This window comes from Stigmatopora argus, chromosome 8 (assembly GCF_051989625.1).
Source record: "Stigmatopora argus isolate UIUO_Sarg chromosome 8, RoL_Sarg_1.0, whole genome shotgun sequence".
In the NCBI taxonomy this organism is placed as follows: domain Eukaryota; kingdom Metazoa; phylum Chordata; class Actinopteri; order Syngnathiformes; family Syngnathidae; genus Stigmatopora; species Stigmatopora argus.
Window position 1 is genome coordinate 16913944 of NC_135394.1, and position 27948 is coordinate 16941891.

The following is a 27948-nucleotide window of genomic DNA, read 5'->3' on the forward strand; positions in this document are numbered from 1 at the left end:
CTGATTTTGGGCAAAAGACTGGTCGCCAGATGGAGTCCAACAATGCTTTTTTTTTTTAAATTATGCAATTTTCAAAAGGGTCCCAGGGGGTGCTGGAGCCTATTCCATCTGACTTTGGGCAAAGGACTGGTCGCCAGATGGAGTCCAACAATGCTTTTTTTTAAATTATGCCATTTTCAAAAAGGTCGTGGGGGTGCTGGAGCCTATTCCATCTGATTTGGGGCAAAAGACTGGTTCCCAACAATGTTTTTTTCAAATTATGCAATTTTCAAAAGGGTCCCAGGGGGTGCTGGAGCCTATTCCATCTGACTTAGGGCAAAGGACTGGTCACCAACAATGTTTTTTTCAAATTATGCAATTTTCAAAAGGGTCCCGGGGGGTGCCAGAGCCTATTCCATCTGACTTTGGGCAAAAGACTGGTCGCCAGATGGAGTCCAACAATGCTTTTTTAAAATAATGCAATTTTCAAAAGCATCGTGGGGGTGCTCGAGCCTATTACAGCTGACTTTGGGCAAAAGACTGGTCGCCAGATAGTCCAACGATGTTTCTTTTTTCAAATTAAGCCTAACCCGGCTGACTGGTCGCCAGTCAGACGTAGGACACACACAGAAACAGACAACCGTCACACCACCTCCGAACGGGAATCGATCCCACGCTTGGCCGCACCGTAGTCAGCCGAGTGAACCGCTACACCATCTGGAAAATTAGAGAAATGAATCAATAAAATACTCCAAAATAAACGTGTTCACACCCAAAACTGACTGGCGTGATGATGCACGGCCATTTTTAATCGCACTCCTACGTTTGCCTCGACCTCCGCTTCGGCCCGTTTTCAATTTGCGCCGGTCAACCTTGAGGTGCCTCGTCAATCTCGTCCTCTAACGCCCCACGTCGGTCCGACGACCCCGCCCCCCCGGGCCCAGATAACCAAAGGACGGAGGAAGCATTCCGCCTTCTCTCAAATGGAGGCCGAGGCCGTCGGACGCGTGGCGCGTGACGCCACGGCGCTCGGTCTATTCGGCTCCAGTACTTTTCCATGACACGCTGCTGGTGGCACCACGAGAGCGAGACGGTGTGTGTGGACGTGAGAAAGAGCCTCTGTGGTGGTGTTGATTTTGTCTCATGTTCGATGATGACGGGGTAGCGGGGTAGCGGGGCGCGGAGACCAGCAACGGCGCGTTTTCGCCGTGCGCTGCTTTTGTTTGGGCGGAAATTAATCATTTGTTTAGACAAGACCAGTACAAATCATCACATTATTACTTCTTAGTACTACAGAGTATCACTGGGAAAACCTTTTCATTCATTTTCTGACGCGCTTTATCCTCACTAGGGTCGCGGGGGTGCTAGAGCCTATCCCAACTGACTTCGGGCCAGAAGTGGGGGGGAGCCAATCACATGGCACAAGGAAACAAACAACCAGTCAGTCATAGCTAGGGACAATTTAGCATGCAATTAGCCTAGCTTCCATGTTTTTTTTTTGGGAATGTGGGAGGAAACCGGAGTACCCGGAGAAAACCCACGCAACCGCTTAATCCTCACTAGGGTCGCGGGGGGTGCCGGAGCCTATCCCAGGGGGACACCTTGAATTGGTGACAAGCCAATCACAGGGCACAATGACATAAACAACCTATAAGTCATAGCTAGGGGCAATTTAGAGTGTCCAATTAGCCTAGCATGCATGTTTATGGAATGTGGGAGGAAAGCGGAGTACCCGGAGAAAACCCACGCAACCGCTTAATCCTCACTAGGGTCACGGGGGGTGCCGGAGCCTATCCCAGGGGGACACCTTGAATTGGTGACAAGCCAATCACAGGGCACAATGACATAACCAACCTATAAGTCATAGCTAGGGGCAATTTAGAGTGTCCAATTAGCCTAGCATGCATGTTTATGGAATGTGGGAGGAAAGCGGAGTACCCGGAGAAAACCCACGCAAGCCCGGGGAGAACATGCAAACTCCACACAGGTGGACCGACCTTGGATTCGAACCCAGGATCCCAGAACTGTGAGGCCGAGGCGCTAACTACTTAGCCGCCGGGTTGCAACGTTATTGTTTATTGAGGCTGAGATGGTGCGGCTCACCTTACGTTCCCACAATGCACTTGGCCCTGGCCCCGAGGATGCTTTTATTATTATTATTCTTAACCCTAAATCTCCCTGGCAATATTACCCGACACCCCAAGTTCCCCATCACGAGTGGCGTGTGTAAACACCAGCGCAAAGCTCCCTCCTGAGATTTCCCAGAAGCGCCGGCGTTCCCATCTCGCTCGTCTTTTAACTCCAAAAATGGCAGAAAGGAAACACAGAAAAAGACCAAACTCCCTCGCTATTGAGTGTCTTGTAAACATTCATATTCTGAACCACTTATCCTCACAAAGGTCGTGGGGGGTGCTGGAGCCTATCACCGCTAACTACGGGAACCAGGCGGTGGACAACCTGAATCGGTGCCGAACCAATCGCAGGGCACAAGGAGACAAACAACCAATTGCTAGCTAGGACCAAGTTAGCATCCAATTAGCCTAGCATGCATGTTTTGGGGATATGGGAGGAAACTGGAGTACCCGGAGAAAACCCCCACAGGAAATTTTATACATTCCTTCATTCATTGAACCCACGACCTCAGCACTATGAGCCCAACGCACTAACCACTCGACCACCGGGCCACCCTGACCGGTTATATCACCAGTGTCAAAAAGGCGGCCTGGGGGCCAAATCTGGCCCTCCGCCTCATTTTGTGTGGCCCGAGAAAGTAACTGATGAGTGCCGACTTTCTGTTTTAGGATCAAATTAAAATGAAGAGTATAGATGTATATTACATTTCCTGATTTTCCCCCTTTTAAATCAATAATTTTCATTTTTTAATAATTTCTTTCTTGTTCTTTTTAGTTCCAAAATCATTTTGTAAAATCAAAAAACATATTAAAAAAATCTAAAATAAACATTGTTTTAGATCTATAAAAAACGGAATATTCAGGGCTTTTAATCCAGTTCTTTTAATCTGTTTATTAAAAAATAATCTAAATATTATATCAAAAATAGTCCAATGTATATTAAATTTCCTGATTTTTCCCCCTTTTAAATCAACAATTGTTATTTTTTAATCCATTTTTTTCTGTTTTTTAGTTCAAAAATATTTTTGCAAAATCTAAAAATATATTTTAAAAAAGCTCAAATAAACATTGTTTTAGATCTATAAAAAAACTGAATATTCAGGGCTTTTAATCCAGTTCTTTTAATCCATGTATTAAAAAAAAAATCTAAATATTATATGTAAAATGGTCCGACGTATATTACATTAACTGATTTCCCCCCTTTTAAATCAATAATTGTCATTTTTTAATCCATTTTTTCTGTGTTTTTAGTTCAAAAATCCTTTTGTAAAATCTAAAAATATATTTTAAAAAGCTCAAATAAACATTGTTTTAGATCTATAAAAAACTGAATATTCAGGGCTTTTAATCCAGTTCTTTTAATCCATTTATAAATAAAGAAAATCTAAATATTATATCTAAAATGGTCCGGCCCACGTGAAATCAAGTTGACGTTAAAGCGGCCCGCCAACCAAACTGGGTTTGACACCCCTGCGTTATATAATAAAAAATAAAAAAAATAAAAAAATCATGCAGGTTGGAATATAAAATGAAAGGAGAAGGTTGCCAGCCTCCCACTTGCCGAGACATGTCGTTCAGGAACGACACTGGAACATTATGGATTACAATGGCGTGGGTGGGATGGATGGGAGCGACGGCAACGGGAACGTGTGCCAGCCTGTGTGTGTGTGTGTGTGTGTGTGTGTGTGTGTGTGTGTGTGTGAGAGTGGGCGCACAAGGTTAATAAAGGTGCAGTGTGTCCTCCTAACATCGCTAGCTAACGACATTTGGAAAAGTACTCATTTCGCAAGATTCACTTCTGTTTGGACTCAAAGTCAATTTTGGAAGAATGACGTGTGTGTGAGTGTGTGTGTGTGTGTGTGTGTGTGTGAGAGTGTGTGTGTGTGTGAGGGAGGGAGGGGCAATTCGGAGCGTCCTTGTTGCCGTTGACGACGCTAAACATCCGATACGTTTGAACTGGGAACCTACTTATTTATTTATTACCTATGACCTTGATTATTTATTTATTTCTCATTATTATTTATTGATTATTTTTTGTCATGTTGAAGATTTAAATGTCATTATATATTGTATAATGACAATAAAAGCATTCAATTCATTTTACAGGGGGTGCTGGAGTCGATCGTAGCCAACAATGGTCTGAATGGGTTGCCAGATAATCGCAGCTGAAATTTTTCATTGAAAAGAAATAGAAATATTTCCGTTTTTTAATGGAATTAAATAATTGAAATCCGTAAAAAAGAGAATATTTACTGTATTTTTTCTTCTATTCATCGAAAATAATACTAAAAATATTTCCATATTTTCCCTTTTTTTAGAACTTTACTACATTTAAAAGAATTTCTCATCATCTCTAAACGATTAATCAAATAATCATTGCTAATCCATTACAAGGAAGTGAAATTGTACATTTTTAAGACATTTTAAGATCAAGAATTTTAAACAAAATTGACGAATTTAATTCATTCTCATATCTAAAATCTCTTGACACAATTTCACGCCAAGCAATTTGCACTCAACTCGACTCCCTTTTATCATAATTCATTAAACTTATTAAATATTTAATATTTTTCAACACCGGTGGTTGAGTGGTTAGCGTGTTGGCCTCGCAGCTCTGGGGTCCTGGGTTCAAATCCAGGTCGGTCCACCTGTGTGGAGTTTGCATGTTCTCCCCGGGCCTGTGTGGGTTTTCCCCGGATACTCCAGTTTCCTCCCACATTCCATAAAACATCCATGCTAAGCTAATTGGACACTCTAAATTGCCCCTAGCTATGACCGATAGGTCGTTTATGTCATTGTGCCCTCTGATTGGCTTGCCACCAATTCAAGGTGGCCCCCTGGGATAGGCTCCGGCACCCCCCGCGACCCTAGTGAGGATTAATCAGTTCAGAAATGTATTATTCTCAATATTTTTAACACCCCTAACCGGCAGTCAAAACATTGCGCCACACGCGAAATGACTTTAGAGCCCCTGACGTCGTTTTTAGCTAGCGGCTAGCCGCCGGCGCTACCTCGCCGCGGTTGTTGTCGCACGTGAAAAACACCCAGCTGGAGGATCTCGAAAATAAACACCCGGGCCTCGGATGGGGGTGGGGGGCGGTCTTGGTTCTAGCTGCGTGGCCCTGACCCACTAGGGCTCCCCCCCCCCAAATTGGCCCTCCCTCGGAAGCCCCCCTCACAGCACGAGAACCGAATGTTTGGCGTCGGGAATGGCGTGTGGCTAAGCGCTCGGTGGCGCGAGGGACGGCAGGGTTTTTGGCCCGGGGCCCCGAGAAGGCAGCTGCCGTAAACAAACAAGAGCTGGAAAGCCATTGGTTGGAACGGATTCTGGCGGACTCCTTTAAGAAGGCCTTGTTAATGTCCTCTGGACAGGACTTTGTGGACTGAGATTTGGAGCCGGACCGAGCTGGTCTGTCTAGTGAGATAAATGAGAATGTTAACAAAGTCTACGGACTTGACTTCCTGACCTCTTTTTCTGGGCTCTGCTGGCTCCGACTTTGGTCCTGGACGTGGTCCAAGTGGAGGATTCCCTAGTGAGTTTTTTGGCCAGGAAATATCTCGGGAAAGATGGGCGTGACGGTCCGTCAAAGGACAGATTCATTTGGGCCATTTTAGATCCCACAGGCTGAGATTCCTCGCTGGTTTAAGACCAGTTGGGTCGCTTTGTTCGGGTTGCTTTGCTGGGTTTTGAATCCATTGATGGACCTGATTGGTTCTGTATTCCTAAAGTTAAAAAAAATCTTGGGATTTAGAGGGTTTGTTGAGGAAGTGGCGATCCAAAGACCTACTCTTGAAAGTCTGTCTCAAATCTGACCGGAAACCCCTTAAAAAACCCATTCAAAGTGGCGTCCTGACACTAGTCTGTTTTTGCCAGATCCAGTTCTGGGGTCGTGGGTTCGATCCCAGGTGGGTCCTCACTGTGTGGAGTTTGCATGTTCTCCCTGGGCTTCTGTGGGATTTCTCCGGGTACTCCGGTTTCCTCCCACAACCCAAAAATCATGCAAGCTAGGCTAATTGGATGCTAACTTGGGCTCACGTGGGTTTTCTCCAGGTAGCCCAGAACGTGCATGCTAGGCTAATTGGATGCTAACTTGGGCGCGCGTGGGTTTTCTCCAGGTACCCCAAAACGTGCATGCTAGGCTAATTGGATGCTAACTCGGGCTTGTGTGTGTTTTCTCCAGGTACCCCAAAACATGCGTGCTAGGCTAATTGGATGCTAACTTGGGCTCGCATGGGTTTTCTCCAGGTACCTCAAAACGGGCATGCTAGGCGGGCGTGCTAGGCTAATTGGATGCTAACTCGGGCTTGCATGGGTTTTCTCCAGGTACCCCAAAACATGCATGCTAGGCTAATTGAATGCTAACTTGGGCTCGCGTGGGTTTTCTCCAGGTACCCCAAAACATGCATGCTAGGCTAATTGGATGCTAACTCGGGCTTGCGTGGGTTTTCTCCAGGTACCCCAAAACGTGCATGCTAGGCTAATTAGATGCTAACTTGTTCCTAGCTATGAGTGATTGGTTGTTCTCCAGGTACTCCCACATCCCGAAAAGATGCATGCTAGGCTAAGCTAGCTGGTTGAACACTTTAAATTGTCCCTAGCTATGTGATTGGTTGGTTGTCTCCTTGAGCCCCCCGATTGGCTGGTTACCGATTCAGGGTGTCCCCCACCTGGTGCACGTCGTTAGCCGGGATAGGCTCCAGCACCCTCCGCGGCCCTTGTGATGATATTTTTTGGATTTATGGCAAGCTGGCTAGCATGGCTAGCCCCCCGATTAGCATCAATTTGTTCTTTGAGGGCCTCGCTATCCGCTAGGATTATCTTCAAAGTGCCCCAAAATAAAACGCTGGCCCGCCCTCCAAAATAAGAGTCCCGAACGGGACAACGAGCGATTATTTATAGACGCCTCCGTCTATTTTCGGTACGTCTAATCGGGAGCGAGCCTTGTTAAAAGTAGGGCTTCGTTCATCGACAAGGCGAGGGCGCCTCAATTTATGAGTTGAATTTGTCCCGCTGGCAAACTTGCAAGTTAAGTCATTTCGGAAATGACATAAAAAGTGACAATTTTGGTGGAAATGTGCCAAAATGACAAAAAAAAATTGGGGGGGAAGCAAGCCAATAGGTTCTAAGATCTAGAAATAATCAAAATTCCATTAAAAAATGGCCGCACATGACGCTGAAATTCAGTTCCGCGCACTTTTTAGCGTCAACACTAGGAGGAGCTGGTCAATTAAACCATTGTGTTTTCATAAGGAAAAAATGCTAAAATCTCCGGATTTTGTCTTACATAAATGCATTACTATATAAAAATAATGTGCTTATTCATTTATTTTCTGAACCACTTATCCTCACAAGCATCGCAGGGGTGCCAGAGCCAATCCCAGCTAACTACGGTTGCTCAGAATCGGCTGTCAGCCAATCACAGGGCAGAATGAGACTAACAACCAATCACAGCTAGGAACAATTTAGCATACAATTAGCCTATCTTGCATGTTTTTGTCATGCGGGAGGAAACCAGAGCACCCAAAGAAAACCCACCCAAGCCCGGATAGAACATGCAAACACCACTCAGTGAAGACCCACCTGGTATCGAACCCACGACCTCAGAACAGCGAGACCGACGTGCTAACCACTTGTCATCCAAAAAAAATGCAGCCATGTTTTTTGGTTAGTTTATTACCACTGTGTGAGTTTTGTCTTTATTTTGAAATGACTTATTTTGCCTTATTTTATTTTGAAATGACTTTATCTTGTCTAAAATGATATTTTTCTTCGTTTACGGTCCTCGCCAATTCCCACTGTACCTAAACTTGTTCAAAAATTGACCGCAATCGCCCCCCCAGGCCGCATGTTTAGCACCCCTATTCTAGACGTCGTAAAGTGCCACGGTAAACAATCGTAATTCTTTATTGCCTCGTGAACGACAAAGATTACAGCGATAAGCCCGATCTGTATTGACAATAAAACACTTTGGTCAACGTTATCGCATTATACTGTCCTCCGGCCCCAGTGCATGCTGGGAAATCTTGTATTTCCCACGCCACCATAGCACCAGCACATTCATATTTATTAAATGTATGATGTATTTATTTCCTTTCCCGAGTTCTGTCTACTAGCAACATAATCGAATATGACAAATTAACGGACATTTTCCGTAAAGCGGCTCTGTGATGGCGTCCAATCCAGTGGAAACGTGAGCGACCATTCCGTGCCTGCGAGCGTGTATAAGTGGATTATGTTTATATACTCAGTAAAAAGCTAAAAGCGAAAACAATTTGCGGTATGCGGCGTGGCGCTAGCGTGTCAAAGGTCTCGCAGCGTGGTTTGGCTCCGCCCCTTATAGGACCTTTGCTGTTTAATTGGGCTTCGCTGATGAAATTAAGAGTCTGAGCAAAAGGCCAACGCAATTACCTTGACAAATTACGGTGATAGGGGTTTGAAATTAAGTTTTTTGGGGGGGGGGTTGTTTGTTGATTTTTTCTTCTTCTTTGTTTTTCATTTTAATTTATTTTTGGTTTTTTGTTTTGTATTATTTTTCTTTTGTTTTTCAAATTAATTTATTTTTTGGGGTTATTTTTGGTTTTATTTTTCTTCTTTGTTTTTCAAATTAATTTATTTTTCAGGGTTGTTTTTTTTAATTATTTTTGAAAACTATTTTTCACATTTATTTTCTAGGATTGTTTTTTTTTTTAAATATTCCTTTTTCAATAGTTTTTATTTTTGGGGGTTTCTTTGCATTTTTTGTTTTGTTTTGCCTATGTATTTATTTTTGGGGTTGTTTTTTGAATTAATTATTTTTTGAAAACTCAGTTTTTCAATTTAATTTATTTCCAGGGGTTATTTTTGATTTATTTTCTTCTTTGTTTTTCAAGTTAATTTATTTTTGGGGGGTTATTGTTGGTTTTATTTTTCTTCTTTGTTTTTCAAATTAATTTATTTTTCAGGGTTGTTTTTTGAGATATTTTTGATAACTATTTTTCAAATGTATTTTCTAGGGTATTTTTTTTCTTCCTTTTTCAATTGTTTTTATTTTTGGGGTTGTTTCTTTGCATTTTTTCTTCGTTTTTAACCAATTTATTTATTTTTTGAATTAATTATTTTTTGAAAACTAAATTTTTCAAATTAATTTATTGAGGGGTTGTTTTTGATTTTTTTTCTTTGTTGTTTTTCAGATTAATTTCTTTATGGGGTTGTTTTTTGAGTTAATTATTTTTTGAAAACTCAGTTTTTTTAATTAATTTATTGTTTAGGGTTGTTTCTAGATTTTTTTTTCTCAATTTTTCAAATAAATTTATTTTCGATGGTTGTTTTTTGAATTATATTTTTTTCTTCTTTATTTTTCAAATTTGAAATCATTTGATAAAATAAATAAAAATATCTGAAAAACAAAGAAAAAAACCCTCAAAAACTGACCCCAAAAGTACATTAATTTGAAGAAATAATTACAAAAAACAACCCCCGAAAAGACATAAATTGCAAAATCAAAGAAAATAAATAATTCATAAAACAACCCCAGAAAATAAAGTAATTTAAAAAACAGAGTTTTCAAAAAATAATTAATTAAAAAAACAACCCCAAAAATAAATTAATTTGAAAAACACCCACGCTTTTTTAATTTTTCAGGTGAATGCAATAAGCTTCCATTACGAGTAGCCATTAGGAAAAGAAAAAAAAAGACGAGTGGTTGTTTTAAGATAAGATGAAAAGGCCGCTCTGGAAAAAGAAGCGTCACCCGAACTATTTCGGGCTTGTGTCAAGAGCTTTTTGATTTTGGACTCTCCCTAAAGGAACCACTTGGATGGACGGCTGGATTATTGGGGTGAATTGCGTAATAGCGTAGGAGCAATTCCGATTTCAGAGGGTCCTTGAAGGCAACAATTGCCCAACCTTGAAGCTATAGCTTCAACTTAGCCTGCGGTAAATGTAAGGGTATAGTCGTGTAAATTGACTTAACAGGTTTTGCAACATAAACAACTGAAGAGATAATCATACAGAAAAGAAAATGTGCGGGTTTCACATACATAATTTGTCACATAATTGCCTTTAAATTCTTTACCTTGACGAAAGTTAGCGACTCGTTCAGGTACAGCATAAACATCAAAGATCATTTTAGGGCATGAAGGGGGCGGGGTTTGTTGGAGGGAGGAGAGTAAAAAAACAAAGATTCGGGCTTTTTAATTTAAGGGGCCCCTTGACACCCATCGCCCCCGGCCTTGGACGATTTAAGTCCGCCCCTGTGCAGAGCATAATATAGTTTATGATTACAATATAATAATACGATTATGATTTTTCTGGCTTTAATCAAAGATGCTGCAGCAGTTTTTATTTTTTTATTTATACAGGGTATAATCTTCAATTATTTGGTGGTTTTAAAAATATTTATATTTATATATATATATATATATGGAATTCACCCCCCCTCCCGGGGGTCCCATGGTCTACCTGTATAGACGCGCTATTGTTAACAGTTTTGAGTCAAGCCCCCTCCCCGCATACCTTGTTCTGTCCACAGGCCATCTCAGAATGCCGCACCTCCTGGTCATCTTGGCTAAGGCTTCATCTGTGCAAATACTTTGGGGCAGCAGTCCTATTGGTGCCAAAAAAATGGCGGGGCGTTAGAAATTGTTGGGTTTTTTTTTTACCCGGAAAGAGTGGAAAAAAAGACCACCAGGCTGTTTTTAAGTGTCTCGCAGTTCTGGGGTCATAGGTTCAATCCCAGATGGATACTTGTACTCCTTCTATGTCCCTCAAAACAAGCATGCTAGGCTAATTGTATGCTAAATCGTCCCTGGCGATGTGTAATTGAAGCATGCTAGGCTAATTTATGCTAAATAGTCACTAGCCATGAGTATGATTTAAGCATGCTAGGCTAATTGTATGCCAAATTGTCCCTGGCGATGTGTAATTGAAGCATGCTAGGCTAATTAATGCTAAATTGTCACTAGCCATGAGTTTGATTGAAGCATGCTAGGCTAATTGTATGCTAAATTGTCCCTGGCGATGTGTAATTGAAGCATGCTAGGCTAATTTATGCTAAATTGTCACTAGCTATGAGTGTGATTGAACCATGCTAGGCTAATTGTATGCTAAATTGTCCCTGGCAATGTGTAATTGAAGCATGCTAGGCTAATTTATGCTAAATTGTCCCTGGCGACGAGTGTGATTGAAGCATGCTAGGCTAATTTAAGCTAAATTGTCCCTGGCCATGAATGTGAATGAAGCATGCTAGGCAAATGTTTGTTATATTGTCACTAGCCATGAGAGTGATTGACGCATGCTAGGCTAATTGTATGCTAAACTGTCCCTGGCCATGAGTGTGATGGAACCATGCTAGGCTAATTGTATGCTAAATTGTCCCTGGCGATGTGTAATTGAAGCATGCTAGGCTAATTTATGCTAAACTGTCCCTGGCCATGAGAGTGATTGGTTGTCTGTCTCTTCGCACCCTACGATTGGCTGCCAACCGATTAAAGGTGTCCCCCACCTGGTGCCCGAAGTCGACTGGGAGAGGCTCCAGCACCCCCTGCGACTATTGAGAGGATAAGCGGTTCAGAAAACGAATGAATGAATAAATTCCCTTCCTCATGGCAGCTACATGCCGGCGCAGCTAAAGCCGTAAGCTAATCATAACATAAATCGGACCCCACTAGACGCCGCCCCCCCGTCTATGTGCCCATTATAAATCTGATTTGAAGAGCTTTCAATTGTTCGGTAGCCAAATCCGGGCTCAATATTATGCACGCACACACAAACGGGGGGGTGAGGTGGAAACTTTGTGCCCAGCGGGCAGGAAGGCTGCCAACGGAATTCGGACCGAGCCGGCGGTTTAACTGCTAAAATGAAAAGAAGTCCACGCTAATTCCACTCTAAAGACCAACTCAGAGAGGTCAAACTAAAGTTAACATAAACATAAATTGCACTTTTACCTGTTTCCATAATAAAAAATATTTTTGGGGAAGTTTCCAGAACCATTTTACCTAATTTTTAATCTGATACACGTAGAAAAACTCTAGTCTGATAGGTTAGGAAAATAAAGTGTAACCATGATTAAGTGGAAAATTATAAGGATATTTCGAAATATTATTGGGGGGGAAAAAGAATTTAAAAAAATAATAATAATCGAACAATAGTGCCTTACCACTCCAGGGCTGCAGGGGGTAGTAATGAGTATTACTTTTTAAATCACGAGTGTCCAAAATACAGCCTGTATTTAAATAATATTTTTTTAATTGATTTTTTTCCTGGAAAGAGTGAAAAAAAAGATCACCAGGCTGCGCTCTTTAATCGCCTCGCAGTTCTATGGCCGTGGGTTCGATCCCAGGATATTCTCACACGTTAACATTTTATTTTTTTATTTGATTAATTCTAACATGTTCGCCTAGTAGAATATATTTTAAAAAAAATATAACATTTTGGAAGCCTAAATCCTCCAGGCAAAAGGTCAAAGGTCTTCAAAGCCAACTTTTGAGTAACTGTCACTGAAGGTTCCTTTGTTTTGACGTCATAGTAACAACCAACAAGTAGTTCCATCAAACGAATGACGTCACAGAGGAGAGGAGGAGGGGGCACGGTTGCTATGGCACCTGGCCATTTTGTCTCACTGCTCTTGGCAACTGAGCGACACGCCCCCTTCCCAATTCAAACCCCCCCCATCGGCAACACCCTTTATGTGACGTCATAAAGCAGGGCGACACAGGCATTGGCTCGTTCGTACCCCCTTTTTTCTCACCCATTCCTCCTCCCATAACTTATTGCGGGAGTTTGCGGGCGTAGTCGCACACCGTGAAAAATAGCGAGAGAGAAAGTGAGAAAGGGGGAGAGAAAAAAAAGAGAAAAGAGAGAGAGAGAGAGGGAGGGAGGCGAGTGAGATTCAAGCGGTGGTGCGGGCTTACAAAGTGTCCTTTCGGTGTTTCCGGTGAGGGGCTGCAAGTCGTCTCCCCTAAAAAAAAAACAAAGAAAAAAAAACATCAAAACGAGTGTTATTGGGCATTTCCCCCCCCAAAAAAATAACACAAAAAAAGGAGACTTAAAAGTTGGATCTTACCGGGAGGACTTCACTACTAACATGTCGGGGAATAAGGACACCGACGGCGGTTGGAAAAGCTTTCTGTGGAATTCTGAGAAGAAGGAGTTTCTGGGGAGAACAGGCGGCAGTTGGTGTAAGTCGCATTTTTTTTAATATTTCGGGTGACATTTTCGAAGTATTTAACGATGTTACGACGGGGTTAATGGCGACCGGTTCGTTTAGGCAGGCAGGCAGGCAGAACAGCACCTGTTCGAGCCTGAGTCGTGACTTGTCGGAGGTTCTTTCAAAAGAAAATTATCATAAAATTAAAAAAAAATCCTCCTTTTCCTCCTTTCGCCTTTTTTTTTGAAGTTGCGCCGTCATTTTGTTTTGAAGGAAATGGACGACGACGAGAAAATGGCACGTTTGGTGGAAAACGAGAAGCAAATGGGGTCGCTAACTTGAATTAAAAAATACGTCGAAAGTGCGAATGGGGGGCGAAAAAAAAGCCATTCATTTAACGTCCGTTTGTTATTACGAAGGGATGACGGTGTTTTCGGGGAGAGGGGGGGTAGTTTATAAAAGCGGATTCGGTCGTGGTTTGTGGTTTGGGGTTCCGTGGAAAAAAAAAAGGTCAACCTTGAAGGACAACCTGGGTCGGGATATGAGTGTTTTTGGTCGAACCGGTGGGGAAAGTTTGAAGCTTCTGGTTATGGACGAGCACTTCTTCAGCTTCCGTGCGTCCGTTTTAGCTTAAGTGGCTCGTTGTGATCAACAACAGGGTTTCGACTGGTTCTTTTTTTTTCCTTCCACGGAAAAAAAACACTTTTTCCACCCTAAATAGTTCGAATTCCTGTCAGTATTTGCCTCATCAAGCTTGACGTGGTTGACTAACAAACACGTGATGTGAAGCCACCCCCACCCCTTTGAAAAAAAAGCCCCCCTTGAATTACATGTTAATCACATTTGAATGCGTCGATTCCGGTGCTGTCGGAATGATCACGACTCACATGTCTCAAGGGCCGCACCTCCTCCTCCGACCGTCATCGGCTTCAATTTTTCCGAAAAAAGGAAACTCGACTTCACTCCTTTTTATAAAAAAAAATCCCCCCCTTAAACTAAGCGACCATTCCGGTCAGTTAATTCGCGACGCCACGGTGTTTGTCTGTCAAAATGTTCGAACGCAACAGGTTTTCCTATGGTCCCTGAACGCACCACCGAAAGACTGGTGTTATTGCAAAATGGCATTCAAATGAAGTTGGACGGTTTTTTTAATGAATAAAGGGTTTTTTGAGCGTTGGGGGATTGAAGCTATACTTGGAAAGTAGCCACGGTGTCTGTGAACGCACCACGGAGAGCTATGAAATGGAGGGGGGTGTGGGGGGGGATCTGTGTGAATGTGGTGATGGTTTGTTCACCACAAGATCCTGCTGCAGTGTGTTGGGGGATGGGACTCTTTCCATTGACTTGTTCCAGGTTGTTGTGCCTGTTTCTGTCCTACTAGGTAAACATCGGCAATTCCCAGGCACGTTTGCAGTCTTTGAAGCATCTGCTCGTGGAAAAATCCACGTTTTTTCCCTTGCGATTTGAATGCCCCAAAATAAACGCTGTGGGTCATCTGGACAAATTGACCAAAAGCATATTTTTTAATAGGTGGGGGTATATTTGAACTGATAAGTAAAGAGTTGTGGGAGTGTCAGCGGTAGTTCCTTATCAGACTCATTATCGTGAGCTGCACACACACACACGGAAAGAAGGGCATTTTGATTGGATGTCCACGAGCCATTTTAGAAAAGTTGACTCAAAGTGGTTTAACGGGACGCTAGTTAGGGCTGGGCGATGATGTGTATTGGTATAGTTCAAATGTGCAGCTTGGTTTCAAATAAAACACCCGTTTTAGGTTCTATTAGAACGTATGAGTATTATGGTCATACATCAGGTTACATTACCCCTACTAATTTGCTCTACTACCGCCCAAAAAAGCGCTCTACTATTGTATAGTTCAATATTTAAATGTTTTGATATTAAGACGCCGGTGGGTGTGGCCTGCCCAGTCACATGATCTCTTCTCAGCAAAAGGTTGTGACGTCCAGTTTTTTCAGTAAAAATGCGCTACTTTGTTGAAATTGTTGCAAAAAAACCTAATGGAAACAGCTACAATATCGGAATACATATTGTATATATAGATATTCAGCCTAAATATGAAGATGACCATATTGACAAACTAACATGAGTTGTTGTATTAAGACTTTTTGTCAAAATACAGTAATCCCTCGAATAACGCGGTTAATGTAGACCAGACATGGCCGCGATAAACGAAAAACCGCAAAGTAGGATCACCTCCATTATATAACTACCGTATTTTCTCGCATATAAGCTGTATTTGTAACAAAAAAAAACAATTCTAAGGCTTATATGCGCACAAAACGTGCTATACTATTTTTCACCAGTAGATGTCGACAAAGTAACATTTACTATTGTTGGTTATTTTCTGTTTTGCAGTAAGAAAACAACCATTACTGGATGAATGACTAACTTCTTTATGATATTAACCATAATAATGTCCTTTTAATTTATAAAGTATCTAAAAAAATTCCACGTGCGATGATTTTTCTTTTAAGGCTGCGGCTTATACGTGAGAAATTGTCAAATTCAATGATTTTCAGGCAATTTTATGGGGGCGGCTTATATGCGAGTAAATACGGTACCACAATACATGTTTTCGTGCCTATACAGACAACATTATTATATTTATTAAATATTACAGCTATAAATAAGCATGTCAAAAGACTAATATATGAATAGCTAAATATAAATTATATATATATATATATATATATAAATGTAAATACTTTAAGACTATACTTACAGTGAAAATAGTTCCTCTCCGGTTGATACACGTCCCAAAAAACATGTTAACGGCGGTTTTAGTCCAAGTCCTTTGTCCTCTTGTGGCCATGGGTCCATTGTCCGCGATATTCGAGGGATTACTGTACCTTTAAAATATTGTCAATAATCAATCTCTGAATTATTTTCCCAATTAAACCAAAGCGATGTTATGACTGACGATGCGTTCAATGACAAGTTACTCATTATTTTCCTCCCACGGACGGCAATGTTCAGTTTTTTTCCATACCTTGAATATGATTATCACTAATGTGTTCCATAACATCGGTCTGACCATTTTTTTCCCCGCAAAGTTGAAGCAGATTTAAGCAAATATCCTGTTTTGATTCAATCCCAAAATAATAGTATGGCAATCTGTAAAAACCAAGGTTGCGCAACACGCAAGACAAAACAACAATGGCCGCCATACACACTGACATTACACAACCAAATGCCCTACTCTACTCACCGTACTGCCGTCTAATGAATAAAAGGTCAATCTATTTCAAATTGTGTCAAAGTGGCGGCCCGGGGGCCAAATCTGGCCCGCCGCATCATTTTGTGTGGCCCGGTAAAGTAAATCATGAGTGCCGACTTTCTGTTTAAGGATCAAATTAAAATGAAGAGTATAGAGATGTATATTAAATTTCCTGATTTTCCCCATTTTAAATCAAAAATTGTCATTTTTTAATCATTTTTTCTGTTTTTAGTTCAAAAATCATTTTGTAAAATCTAAAAATATATAAAAAAGCTATAATAAACATTGTTTTAGATCTATTAAAAATTGAATATTCAGGGCTTTTAATCCATTTCTTTTAATCAATTTATTTAAAAAAAAAAAATCAAAATATTATATCTAAAAAATGAAATCGAGCTGCCGTTAAAGCGGCCCGCGAACCAACCCGAGTCTGACACCCCTGATATATTTCATAATAAAAACTCCTCAGGCTAGCGTGTTTAGCGAGAGTGAGGTTAGCCACGGGCTAACTGTTAGCCAGTGCGTCAACTGTTAAACCCTTTGGTGTCAGTTGTAGCTTTAGCAGCTCCTGTAGCCATTTTTGGATATAAATACCGCAACGTAAACATGTAACGTGACCCGGATTCCATGTCTTTTCTAACGTGTCCAATCAAATCGAGGCCCGCCGCTTCTTTAAATTCCAAAATCTATGAAAAAACCCAGCAAAAAAACATGTTATCTTATTTGTAGTCATGATGTCATCAACCATGTTCTCATTCAAAAGGTTATCCACGTGTTCTAATGATGCAATGTTCCTCATATAAAATAAGGAAATGGTTGGAATACTCCGGCACGTGTAATTGGACGACGACGCGTGCGTTCTAAGTGGAGTTTTACTCTTTGTATTCAGTCAACAACGCCTAATTGTGAATGAGCTGGAATTGCGACGAGTCGTTCTTTGAAAGTGCCCGCGGCGTCATTTGTGGGGGTGCCGGAGGCTGAAAAGGACGCCCGGCCCGTCTGGCTGGTTCCCCCGGGTCCCGCTTCGTGACTGCGAGCGTAGAGACGGCTGGGGAACGCTGCCATGACGACGGGAAACTCGAGAGAGGATATATCGGCGTGTCGAAAACACGTGTCGGGCGTCAGAGGTGACGGATGAGAGCTCCGATTGCGGGCGACTTGCTAAGGAGGAACAAAAACCACATGTTGGGATGACGGAAGTACGGTAATCCCTCGATTATCACGACTTCACTTATCATAAAATCACTACTTTGCGATTTTTTTTTTTTTTTTTTTTTTTAAGTTCATAAAAATGTGAAAATCCACACTGAAGCAGAAGCCAATCTCAGCAATTAAGAAAAAATACAAAAATTTATAATAGGGCTGACCCTACTTTGCGATTTTTCTATTATCGCGGCCATGTTTGGTCTACAGCAAGGGTGTCAGACTTGAGTTGGTTCGTGGGCTGCTTTAACGTCAACTTGATTTCACGTGGGCCGGACCATTTTAGATATAATATTTAGAATTTTTTTTAATAAATGGATTAAAAGAACTGGATTAAAAGCCTTGAATATTCCGTTTTTTTATAGATCTAAAACAACGTTTATTTTAGCTTTTTGTATATATTTTTAGATTTTACAAAATGATTTTTGAACTAAAAACACAGAAAAAATGATTAAAAAATGACAATTATTGATTTAAATGGGGGAAAATCTGGAAATTTAATATACATCTATACTCTTCATTTGAATTTGATCCTAAAACAGAAAGTCGGCACTCATGATTGACTTTCCCGGGCCACACAAAATGATGTGGCGGGTCAGATTTGGCCCCCGGGCCGCCACTTTGACACGTGGTCAACATTAACCATGATATTCGAGGGATTACTGTATTTCTATTATTTGTACGATCCTAAAAACTATAGATTGACCTATTATCAGCGCCGATATTTGGACATTTTGGCCTTTGATGTTGTTGCGACTGCAATCCTTCAATTCGGCGCCCTTTATTCATAATTGGATTGGATTGAATAACTTTATTTATCCTGTATTCGGAAAATTTCATTGTCACAGTAGCAAGAGGGTGAGAATACAGACACAGAAAAAGACATTTTAGACATAAATAGATAGGTAATAAATAAGTTAATAAATAAATATATAAATAAGCGTGCTGCTGAAATACATATATATACATGTATATATACATATATATATATACACGTATATATATACATACATGTATATATACATATATATACACACATATATATATATACATATATATACACACATATATATATATACATGTATATACACACATACATATACATGTATATACACACATACATATACATGTATATACACATACATATACATGTATATACACATACATATACATGTATATACACATACATATACATGTATATACACACATACATATATATGTATATACACACATACATATACATGTATATACACACATACATATACATGTATATACACACATACATATACATGTATATACACATACATATATACATGAAATATATATATATATATATATATATATATATATATATATATATATATACATATACATATATATATATATATATATATATATATATATATACATATATATATATATATATATATATATATATATATATATATATATATATATATATATATATATATATATATATATATATATATATATATGGTTGGTCTTAACATTCATTCATACTTCGTTTTGTTAATAATAAAATAATAATAATAAACACACACAACTCAAATTTAACCTTTTAACCTGTTGCCTTGTTGCTATACAAATAAAGTTGAATTGTACATTCAATAACATCGACATTAATTTGTAATTAATAACTACAGGGCTAGAATAGATCATTTTGACTTGGTAATTTTTTTAAGTATATCAACATATATATGAATATCGGCTCCAAATATGGGTTATCGGCCTCCACTAACTAATAATAATCGGTCTCGGTCCTGGAAAAATGATATTGCTCGATTTCTACTAAGACGCTTGTTGTTTGTTTTGGACAAACGACACCTTGAAACACACAAAGTAGACAATTGGTTGCTTCAGTCAATATTTGGATGAGTTACTATTATGCTCTTAGTCCCGCCCCCTTTGCTCGCAGCACTATGGCTACATACAAATAATGCGTACAACAAAAAGGCTTTTACGTCAAAAAGTTTAACCCTTTAAAACCACAAAATGAGTGACAGCTAATTAAAATTATATTTATTCATCCGTCGGAAGAAAAAGACTACATTATTTCCAATACTATTTGCCATAAAGTTGTGTTATATAGATATGATACATCAGTTTTTTGGGAGGGAAAAAATGGCTCAAAATTATGCAGGCGGGTGGTTAAGTGGTTATGCTGTTGGGCTCACAGTTTTGGGGTCGAGGGTTTGATCCCAGGTGGGTCCGCGTGGAGTTTGCATGTTCTCTCCCGGCCGGGCTCACATGGGTTTTCTCCAGGTGGTCTGGTTTCCTCCCACATTCCAAAAAAACGTGCATGCTAGGCTAATTGGATGCTAACTTGTTCCTAGTTATGAGCGATTGGTCGTTTGTCTCCTTCTACCCTACGATTGGTTGGCCGTCAATTCAGGGTGTCCCTCCGCCTCCTTCCCGTAGTTGGCTGGGATAGGCTCCAGCACCCCCTGCGACCCTTGTGAGAATAAGCGGTTGAGAAAATGAATGAATGGAAAATTGGTATTTCTCGTCGGAGGACGTTTTGTTTTTCCGCTAAACGTGGGTTTACCCGGAAGGATTGGCGAAGGGGAGGGGTCTATCCGGAATGACCGGTGACTACTGTACTTCCCTAAATGGCCCCTCCCCTTTCGCACACCCAGAGAAAAGGAGGGGCTCACAATTGTTCCCTCACAAAGCTTCCGCTACGAGACGAGAAAGAGATCCATTGTGGTTGGACTTCATCATGAGGAGGACAATTAAACGCAACGGGTGGACGCTCCACATTGCGTCTTCCAATTAAAATGGCCGCCGATAAAATTTGGGTCATTTGGTAGTTTTTGAACTTTTGGCGGAGTGTCGGGCTCACAGTTCAGGGTTCGATCCCGGGTTCGGATCTTCCTTTGTAGACTTTGCATGTTTTCCACGGGCTCTCGTGGGTTTTCTTCGGGTACTCCGATTTCCTCCCACGTCCCAAAAACATGAACTCTAGGCTAATTTATTTAGCTTTGGGTACGTGTATGAGCGTGAATGGTTATCTTATCTGCCCTGTGATTGGCCGGCTACCAATTGAGGGTGAAAACTGGGGAACTTAAATACGCTTATGCGGGTTAACGAGGGAACACGTGGGTTATAAACAACAGGTGAAAACAATGAACAATCCGAAGGACAAGACACACACAAAAGGAAAAACACAACAAAACTTTTCGAGATTGAACCAAAACAGACCCCGCCCCTTCAAGTTTGCTACCCTCCAAACAGGGTCATAAAACGTGAACATTTTTTTTGCGCCATTTGCCGTTGACATCCTTTCCTTGTTCTGTCCACAGTCAAAATCTTTCTGTTCTACACCATCTTCTACGGATGCCTGGCGGCCATCTTTGTGGGGACCATTCAGGTGATGTTGCTCACCTTGAGCAACTACAAACCCACCTACCAGGACCGGGTGGCACCCCCAGGTAGGAAGCGCTCCAAAATGGCGGGCCACATACCCGAGACCAACCTGACCTTAGACCAGCTTCCGCCATTTTGCCCTCTGCTCGCGGGTTTTCCCCCAGGGGAGCGAGGCCTCGCTGGCTAAGCCCGTCGATTAGCCGGACAAAATTCTCTCTGTAATGCGTAAGCTTTCATTTGGAAACGGGAGCGCGGGTTGTATTTTTAGAGGCTATTGTCAAGCTGCTCGCGGTTTTAGTTTACGGCCCGGCAGCCGACTTTGTTCACCGGCACAGTGGCCGATTACACAAGTGGAGGCTTTTTTTGTATGTTTCACCGTATTTTCTCGCAAATAAGCCGTCTTATATGCACACAAATTTGACTTGTCATGCACGAAACGCCTTAATGCAAGACAATGCGGCCATGCACGAAACTGCAAGGTGATAAAGACGAAACGCAATAACACCATAACGCGGTGATGCCATGACGCCGTGATGTCATGACGCCGTGATGCCGTGACGCCATGATGTCATGACGCCGTGACGCCATGATGCCGTGACACCATGATGCCATGACGCCGTGACACCATGATGCCGTGACGCCATGTTGCCGTGACGGCATGATGCCATGACGCCGTGATGCCATGATGCATGAGGCCGTGACGCCATGGTGCCGTGACGCCGTGATGCCGTGACGCCGTGATGCCATGACGCCATGGTGCCATGACGGCGTGACGCCATGACGGCGTGACGCCATGACGGCGTGACGCCATGACACCGTGACGCCATGACACCGTGACGCCATGATGCCATGGCGCAAAACAATGTGGCCGATACGGTAATTTCTTTCAAAATAGAGAATAGATAAACCCCATAAACAAAATGTCTTTTGACGTCTACGAATGAAATTCAAGAACAAAAATAAAGCCTATCTTGCAGAAAAATGAAAAACTCACATGTGCCTGCCATTGCACATTTTTACTCCCTATTAAAACCATGAATAGGTGAAAATTGCAAATCAGGGGGCGTCTTATACGAGAGAAATTGTAAAATTCAACCATTTTAAGGCCATTTTGAGTGCGGCTTATACGCGAGAAAATACGGTAAGTAAAATTCCCACGTCACGGGTGCAGTCACGAGCTACACAACACACGTGTTAAACCTACACGGCTCTACTACAAGCATTTCCGTTGGCTAAAACAAAGATGGCAGGAAGGGGAAGTAGCAGCAGAGAACACTTGAAGTCGGCTTTTTTACGGGTCAGAATTTGAAAGTTTCCACTCGCTTGATAAAATATGATGACCTGCTTGGCTTGAAATAGTCCAAGTTTTACGGGACACTTTTCCTCTTTTCTAAACAGTCCTCCGGTCTCTGTGCGGGACTCTTGTAGTCGGTTATAGGAGGGTTTTTTCTGTGTTTTTTGTGGCTTTTTTCATGGGAGGAAAGAACCGCTCATTTAATGACAAGTAGGTTCAAATAATAAGTGAGATGTGTCAACATTTTAGCTAAACGAGGTTATTTTAAAAAAAAAAAGTTAACTATTGTACTGTATTTTTAACAATTTAACTGTAGAAGCTAAAATTTTGGTAACTATGTCAGCTTTGTTTTCAAAATAAATTTTGTAATTGACTTATCAGCTCATTTATGAATCAAATAGTACTGCTATATTTGGTCTTAACTTTAAAATGGCCTCAGAGCTAGCTAAGCTTAGCTAAGCAGTTAGCTTCTCCGCCGGAGAAAAAGCTAACATGGGGACGGACTTTAAACTCTGTTACTATTCTTATATACCAAGTATGACAAAAACCTAAAAAAACCATGTAATATTTACTTTAAAAAAAAACTATTAATCTTATTTATGTGTCCACTTTAAAGCTTTAAATCTCTGTACTTGTAGAATGACAATAAAGGCATTCCATTCAATGAACTGCAACAGCTAGCTAAACAGTTAGCTTCTACGCCCGAGAAAAAGCTAACATGCGTACAGATGACCTGCCAATTCGTTAATGTGAATATTTCAAATATTGTACATATCAAATAAAAACAATGTTTTATATTGAGTGGGAAAACAAACTTTAAAGGAACTTATTTTTCATCCCGCACTCCCCCAAGTTGATATTTTGACATTTTGACTTTTTTTTTTTACAGGTCTGTCACATACGCCGCGCTCGGAAAAGGCGGTGATATCGTTCAACATGAGCGACGCCAAGACGTACGACAAGTACGTGGAGAGCATCGGAAAATTGCTCAAGCTCTACGACGATGACCTCCAAGTCGACCTGATGAAATACGAAGACTGCGGAGGCGAGTATTTAGCTTTTTAGTAGCTTTTTAACTTTTGGCTTTTTAGCTTTTAGAGTTTTAGCTTATTACCGTATTCGCTTATTAGCTCTTTGGCTTTTAGCTTTTTAGCTTGTAGCTTTTTGGCTTTTAGCTTTTGGCTTTTTGGCTTTTTGGCCTTTTAGCTTTTTGGCTTTTTGGCTTTTTGGCTTTTTGGCTTTTTGGCTTTTCAGCTTTTGGCTTTTTAGCTTTTTAGCTTTTTAGCTTTTTAGCTTTTTAGCTTTTTGGCTTTTTGGCTTTTTGGCTTTTTAGCTTTTAGCTTTTTGGCTTTTTAGCTTTTTGGCTTTTTAGCTTTTTGGCTTTTTGGCTTTTTAGCTTTTTGGCTTTTTAGCTTTTTGGCTTTTTGGCTTTTAGCTTTTTGGCTTTTAGCTTTTTAGCTTTTTGGCTTTTAGCTTTGTGGCTTTTTAGCTTTTTGGCTTTTAGCTTTTTGGCTTTTAGCTTTTTAGCTTTTTGGCTTTTAGCTTTGTAGCTTTGTGGCTTTTTAGCTTTTTAGCTTTTTAGCTTTTAGCTCTTTAGATTTTTAGCTCTTTAGCTTTTAGCCACCCCAAAACCAAAAAAAAAAAACCTAACACCTTCTGGCGCAGACACGGCCAAGCCTTACAACGAACGCGGCACCATCGAATCGGACCTGGGCCAGCGTAAGGCCTGCAAGTACCGCCGGTCCTGGTTGCAAAGCTGCTCGGGCCTGAGCGACGAGACCTTCGGCTTCCGCGCCGGGGAGCCGTGCATCATCGTCAAACTCAACCGCATCATCAACTTCAGGCCCAAGGTGACCTAACCGAAACGAAACGGGACGAAACGGGTCCAGGTCGCCGTTCTACGCGGCCTCACCGTCGGCCATTTTGTGTCCCAGGCCCCCGCGGGGAGCGACGAGCTGCCTCCGCAAATTCAGGCCAGAGTCTCGCCCAACTCGGTGCCCATTTTCTGTAAGAACAAGGTGAGTCCTGAACCGGCCCGAAACTCGTTCTGGATGTCAATTTTTGGGGAAAATAATTCAGGGCGGAAAAAAAACAAAAAACAACTAAGTTTAAGCTAGGGCTGAACGATACGAAGCTATTTACCGTCATGAGCACGGATAATTGACCTGCTATGTACATTCTGCCCATGATCAATTATTTATTGTTAGCAAATTGGCTCCCGCCGTCAACCGTACGCGAGTAACGCATGTAAGAAAATCGAAAATAGCAACACAATTCCTTCCAATATCAATATCTGACAAAAAAAATGTAGCGGCTTAACATTACGGTAATTAAAAAAACATTTAGGGGCCCATACGGCAACGAGAGATATTTTACCACAGCATGATGCCGTGACGCCGTGACGCCGTGACGCCATGACGCCACGACGCCGTGACGCCGTGACGCCATGGCGCAAAACAACGTGGCCGATACGGTAATTAAAAAAAATATTTAGGGGCCCATACGGCAACGAGAGATATTTTACCACAGCATGATGCCGTGACACCGTGACGCCATGACGCCGTAACGCCATGACGCCTTGGCGCAAAACAATGTGGCCGATACGGTAATTAAAAAAAAATATTTAGGGGCCCATACGGCAACGAGAGATATTTTCCCACAGCATTTTTTTTACAGCATAGCAAAGTTCCCGTTAGCACGCTAGCTAACTCGACGAAGGCAAATCAGTCCATTTTTTCCCCATTTTTGTGTGGTTTCAGCGCGAGGAAGACGGCGACAAAATAGGCCCCATCCAGTACTTTGGCTTCGACGGCAGCTTCCCGCTGCAGTACTACCCGTACTACGGGCGGGTCCTGCACTCCAACTACCTGCAGCCCCTGGTGGCCATCAAGTTCACCAACGTGACGCCGGGCAAGGAGTTGCGCGTCGAGTGCAAGGTGTACGGTGCCAACATCAACTACAGCGAAAAGGATCGCTATCAGGGACGATTCGACATCAAGCTCACCGTCAACTCGTGACCTCGCTCGCTCGTGACGCGGCCCCGCCCCCTTTTCACAAGCAACTCTCGCCGCCATTAAAAAAAAAAGTAAACTAAAACACCACAATAGTCGTCTCGAGCGTTCTCCCCGCACAGCAGTGGTTCTCAACTACCAAAAAAAAATGGTGCCAATATTAAAAATCATTTTTAGTTTTATTCGGATTTGAAGATTGTTTTGATTGCCAAAAACCATTTTTTTCCCTAAAAAAGTTTCGACTTCATTACCCTTCGATTTTAGCGAACTTGTTACGTTTTTTTTTTACAAAAAAATATTTTTTAAACGCCAATTTGAGTCACTCTTTGGAAATTTCACATTTTTCTCTATTGTTGGAATTAGTTGAAAATTGTAATTATGTTGGAATTCGCAGTTTTACACAAATCTGGATTTTTTTTCTCATATCTTTTACAGTGTGAAAAAAGTTTAGGGAGAAAATTCATTTTTAAATTTGCCTTAGTTATTCATGTCAGAATAAAGTCAACATTTGGAAGAAAAACAGTACAATTATCATGAACAAAATGTGAGTCTAAATTTAAATAAAAAAAATCATATGGAAATTAACAAAAAAATTTGAAGGGGAAGAAAAGTGAAATTAAATTGTTGCATCGTTCAAATTTGGGCTTTTCGTGAAATGTTGAGATTTTCTCATAAAAAAATGACTATATAAAAATAAATTTAATCAAAATGTCCAACTTTTTGGGGGGAGGGACTGTGACAGTTTATTGTAGTAATTTTCCTTTATTTACCCTCAAAATATGACCTTTTTTAGTTTTGCTTAAATCTCGTCTTTTGTGCCAAATGTTTATTTTGGGATGTCAAATAAATTGTTTCCTTTTTTTTGTTTTTTTATATGAGAATAAACTCAACATTTGGAAGAAAAAATATCGTGATTACCGCCCTCAAGTCTTGACTTTATTTTTATTTGAGTTTAAGATTTGCTATAAAACAATGGTCCACAGAAAATCTGATATTTTCCACCTCAAAATAATGAAACACCTAGATTTATTTTGGCTAAAATATGGATTTAATTTAACCCAATTTTGTCTTAAAAAGGCTACCTCAATGATTCTTATCTTTTTAGACACTGACTTATTTTTTTGCCAAAACCTGGTGCTATTTTTATTTCTGAAAATGAAGCGTCACCAAAACGTGCCACTTTTCCCCCGTTGACCCACTCAAATCCTAGGTCCTTAGGTTATTTTTTTAACTTACTAACTTTTCAACTTTTTTGCCAAATGTAACTTTTTTTTGTTGTCAAATTTTCAACATTAACTTTTTTGCTGAATTTGCTTCTTTTTTGCAACATTTTCAACTTTTCTTTACCAAATTTTTGTGCCAATTTTTTTTTTTGCCAAATTGAATTTTTTTTGGGTCAAATGTTCAATCTCTTTTGACAAATTGTATTTTTCTTTGCCAAATTTTCAACCTTTTTCTGCCAAGTTTTATATTTCTTGCCAATTTTTTTGTTTGTTTGCCAAATTAACATTTCTGTCAAATGTTCAACCTTTTTTTGCCAAATTTAACCTTTTTTTGCCAAATTTTCAACCTTTTTCTGCCAAATTTTATTTATTTTTTGCCAAATTTTCAACTTTTTTTTGCTGAATTTGCATTTTTTTGCCAAATTTTCAACTTCTTAATGAAAAATGGAACATACTCATAGTCTCAAGGGGAAATAAAAAGATAGGTGCAAAACCAAGCTAAAATGTTGTCTAAACAAACCAAAAATGTTGCCACTTTTTGACCACCAGTTGAGAGTCACTGCTCTACCCCACTCGCTTAAAACAAAAAAAAAACTAAAGTGTGCGCTTCACCTCGTGTCTTGTCCATGTTTTCGGACGTAGCAATAGCAAAGCTAATCCTATTTATTCTGCTGTACATGATCAATTCAGAGCTTTAGAAACGCGTCCATACTATTAAAAAACAAAAACAAAAAATACTGCAACTCCACTACTACTTACTACTATACTACTACTACTACTACTGACGTGTTTGTGCCGTAAAATCTCGTCTCGTCCGCTTCTGCGCGTGTTGTTCGTGTGTGCGTCCGACTAAATGAAATACTAGCGCGGTACCGGTACCGGTAAAACGGAGACCACCCTCCACAAGAAGGATTTGCACGCTTTCCACCCCCCCCCTCATTTCTGTCGTTTTGTAGTTTTATTTTTTTTTGTAGTTCTTAGCAAAGTCCTATTTACTGTTGAATGTTTTAGCCATGTCGATGGTGAAAGAATTTTATATTTATGCAGTTGTACATTTTATTCCTCTCCAAAAAAAATATGTCATGTTTTGAATCCGATACCAAAGTAGTCGCTGGTTGAAAATTACACAAAAAAATATATGAAATATTCGATGCAGTATCCCGTTATATGTCGACGAGGAGAAGAAGAGAAAATATGAAAAGTCTTCTGGTCACTTTATTGAATCTGGCTGAAACAATAAACAAGGAGAAAGAAAAAAAAAGTTGGGATGTCTTTGTGTTCATTTTCTAGTTTGGGTTTTTTTGGGGTATCGGAGGCGCTAGCCGTCCAAGATCTTGAAGAAATACTGCACC

At 40.7% G+C, this 27948-nt stretch overlaps 2 protein-coding genes and 1 long non-coding RNA gene across 6 annotated transcripts in view; 1 reads left to right on the forward strand and 2 right to left on the reverse strand.

The window, feature by feature from the left end:
• Positions 1-136: 136 nt before the first annotated feature.
• LOC144079418 (uncharacterized) lies at positions 137-13978 on the reverse strand. Its single transcript, XR_013301520.1, has 4 exons — positions 13154-13978; positions 13002-13048; positions 10606-10696; positions 137-696 (listed from the first exon to the last, which is right to left on the reverse strand). It is a non-coding gene; the product is annotated as an uncharacterized LOC144079418 (long non-coding RNA).
• atp1b1a (ATPase Na+/K+ transporting subunit beta 1a) lies at positions 12884-27857 on the forward strand. The gene is made up of 6 exons (XM_077608173.1): positions 12884-13268; positions 21005-21133; positions 23252-23407; positions 24028-24212; positions 24297-24380; positions 25122-27857. Exons 1-6 carry the CDS (start codon positions 13175-13177, stop codon positions 25377-25379), a joined length of 906 nt encoding a protein of 301 aa, XP_077464299.1. The 5' UTR covers positions 12884-13174; the 3' UTR covers positions 25380-27857.
• Positions 16002-27948, reverse strand: part of nme7 (NME/NM23 family member 7) — a 29012-nt gene continuing 17065 nt past the window's right edge. For 3 of the 4 annotated variants that reach the window (XM_077608166.1, XM_077608168.1, XM_077608165.1), the window contains one exon: positions 26796-27947. In XM_077608166.1, coding sequence (XP_077464292.1) covers positions 27915-27947 — 33 coding nt within the window. In that variant the 3' untranslated portion in view covers positions 26796-27914. Of the gene's footprint in view, positions 16111-26795; position 27948 lie in introns of those variants that run through there. The other variant, XM_077608164.1, reaches the window with a different exon arrangement.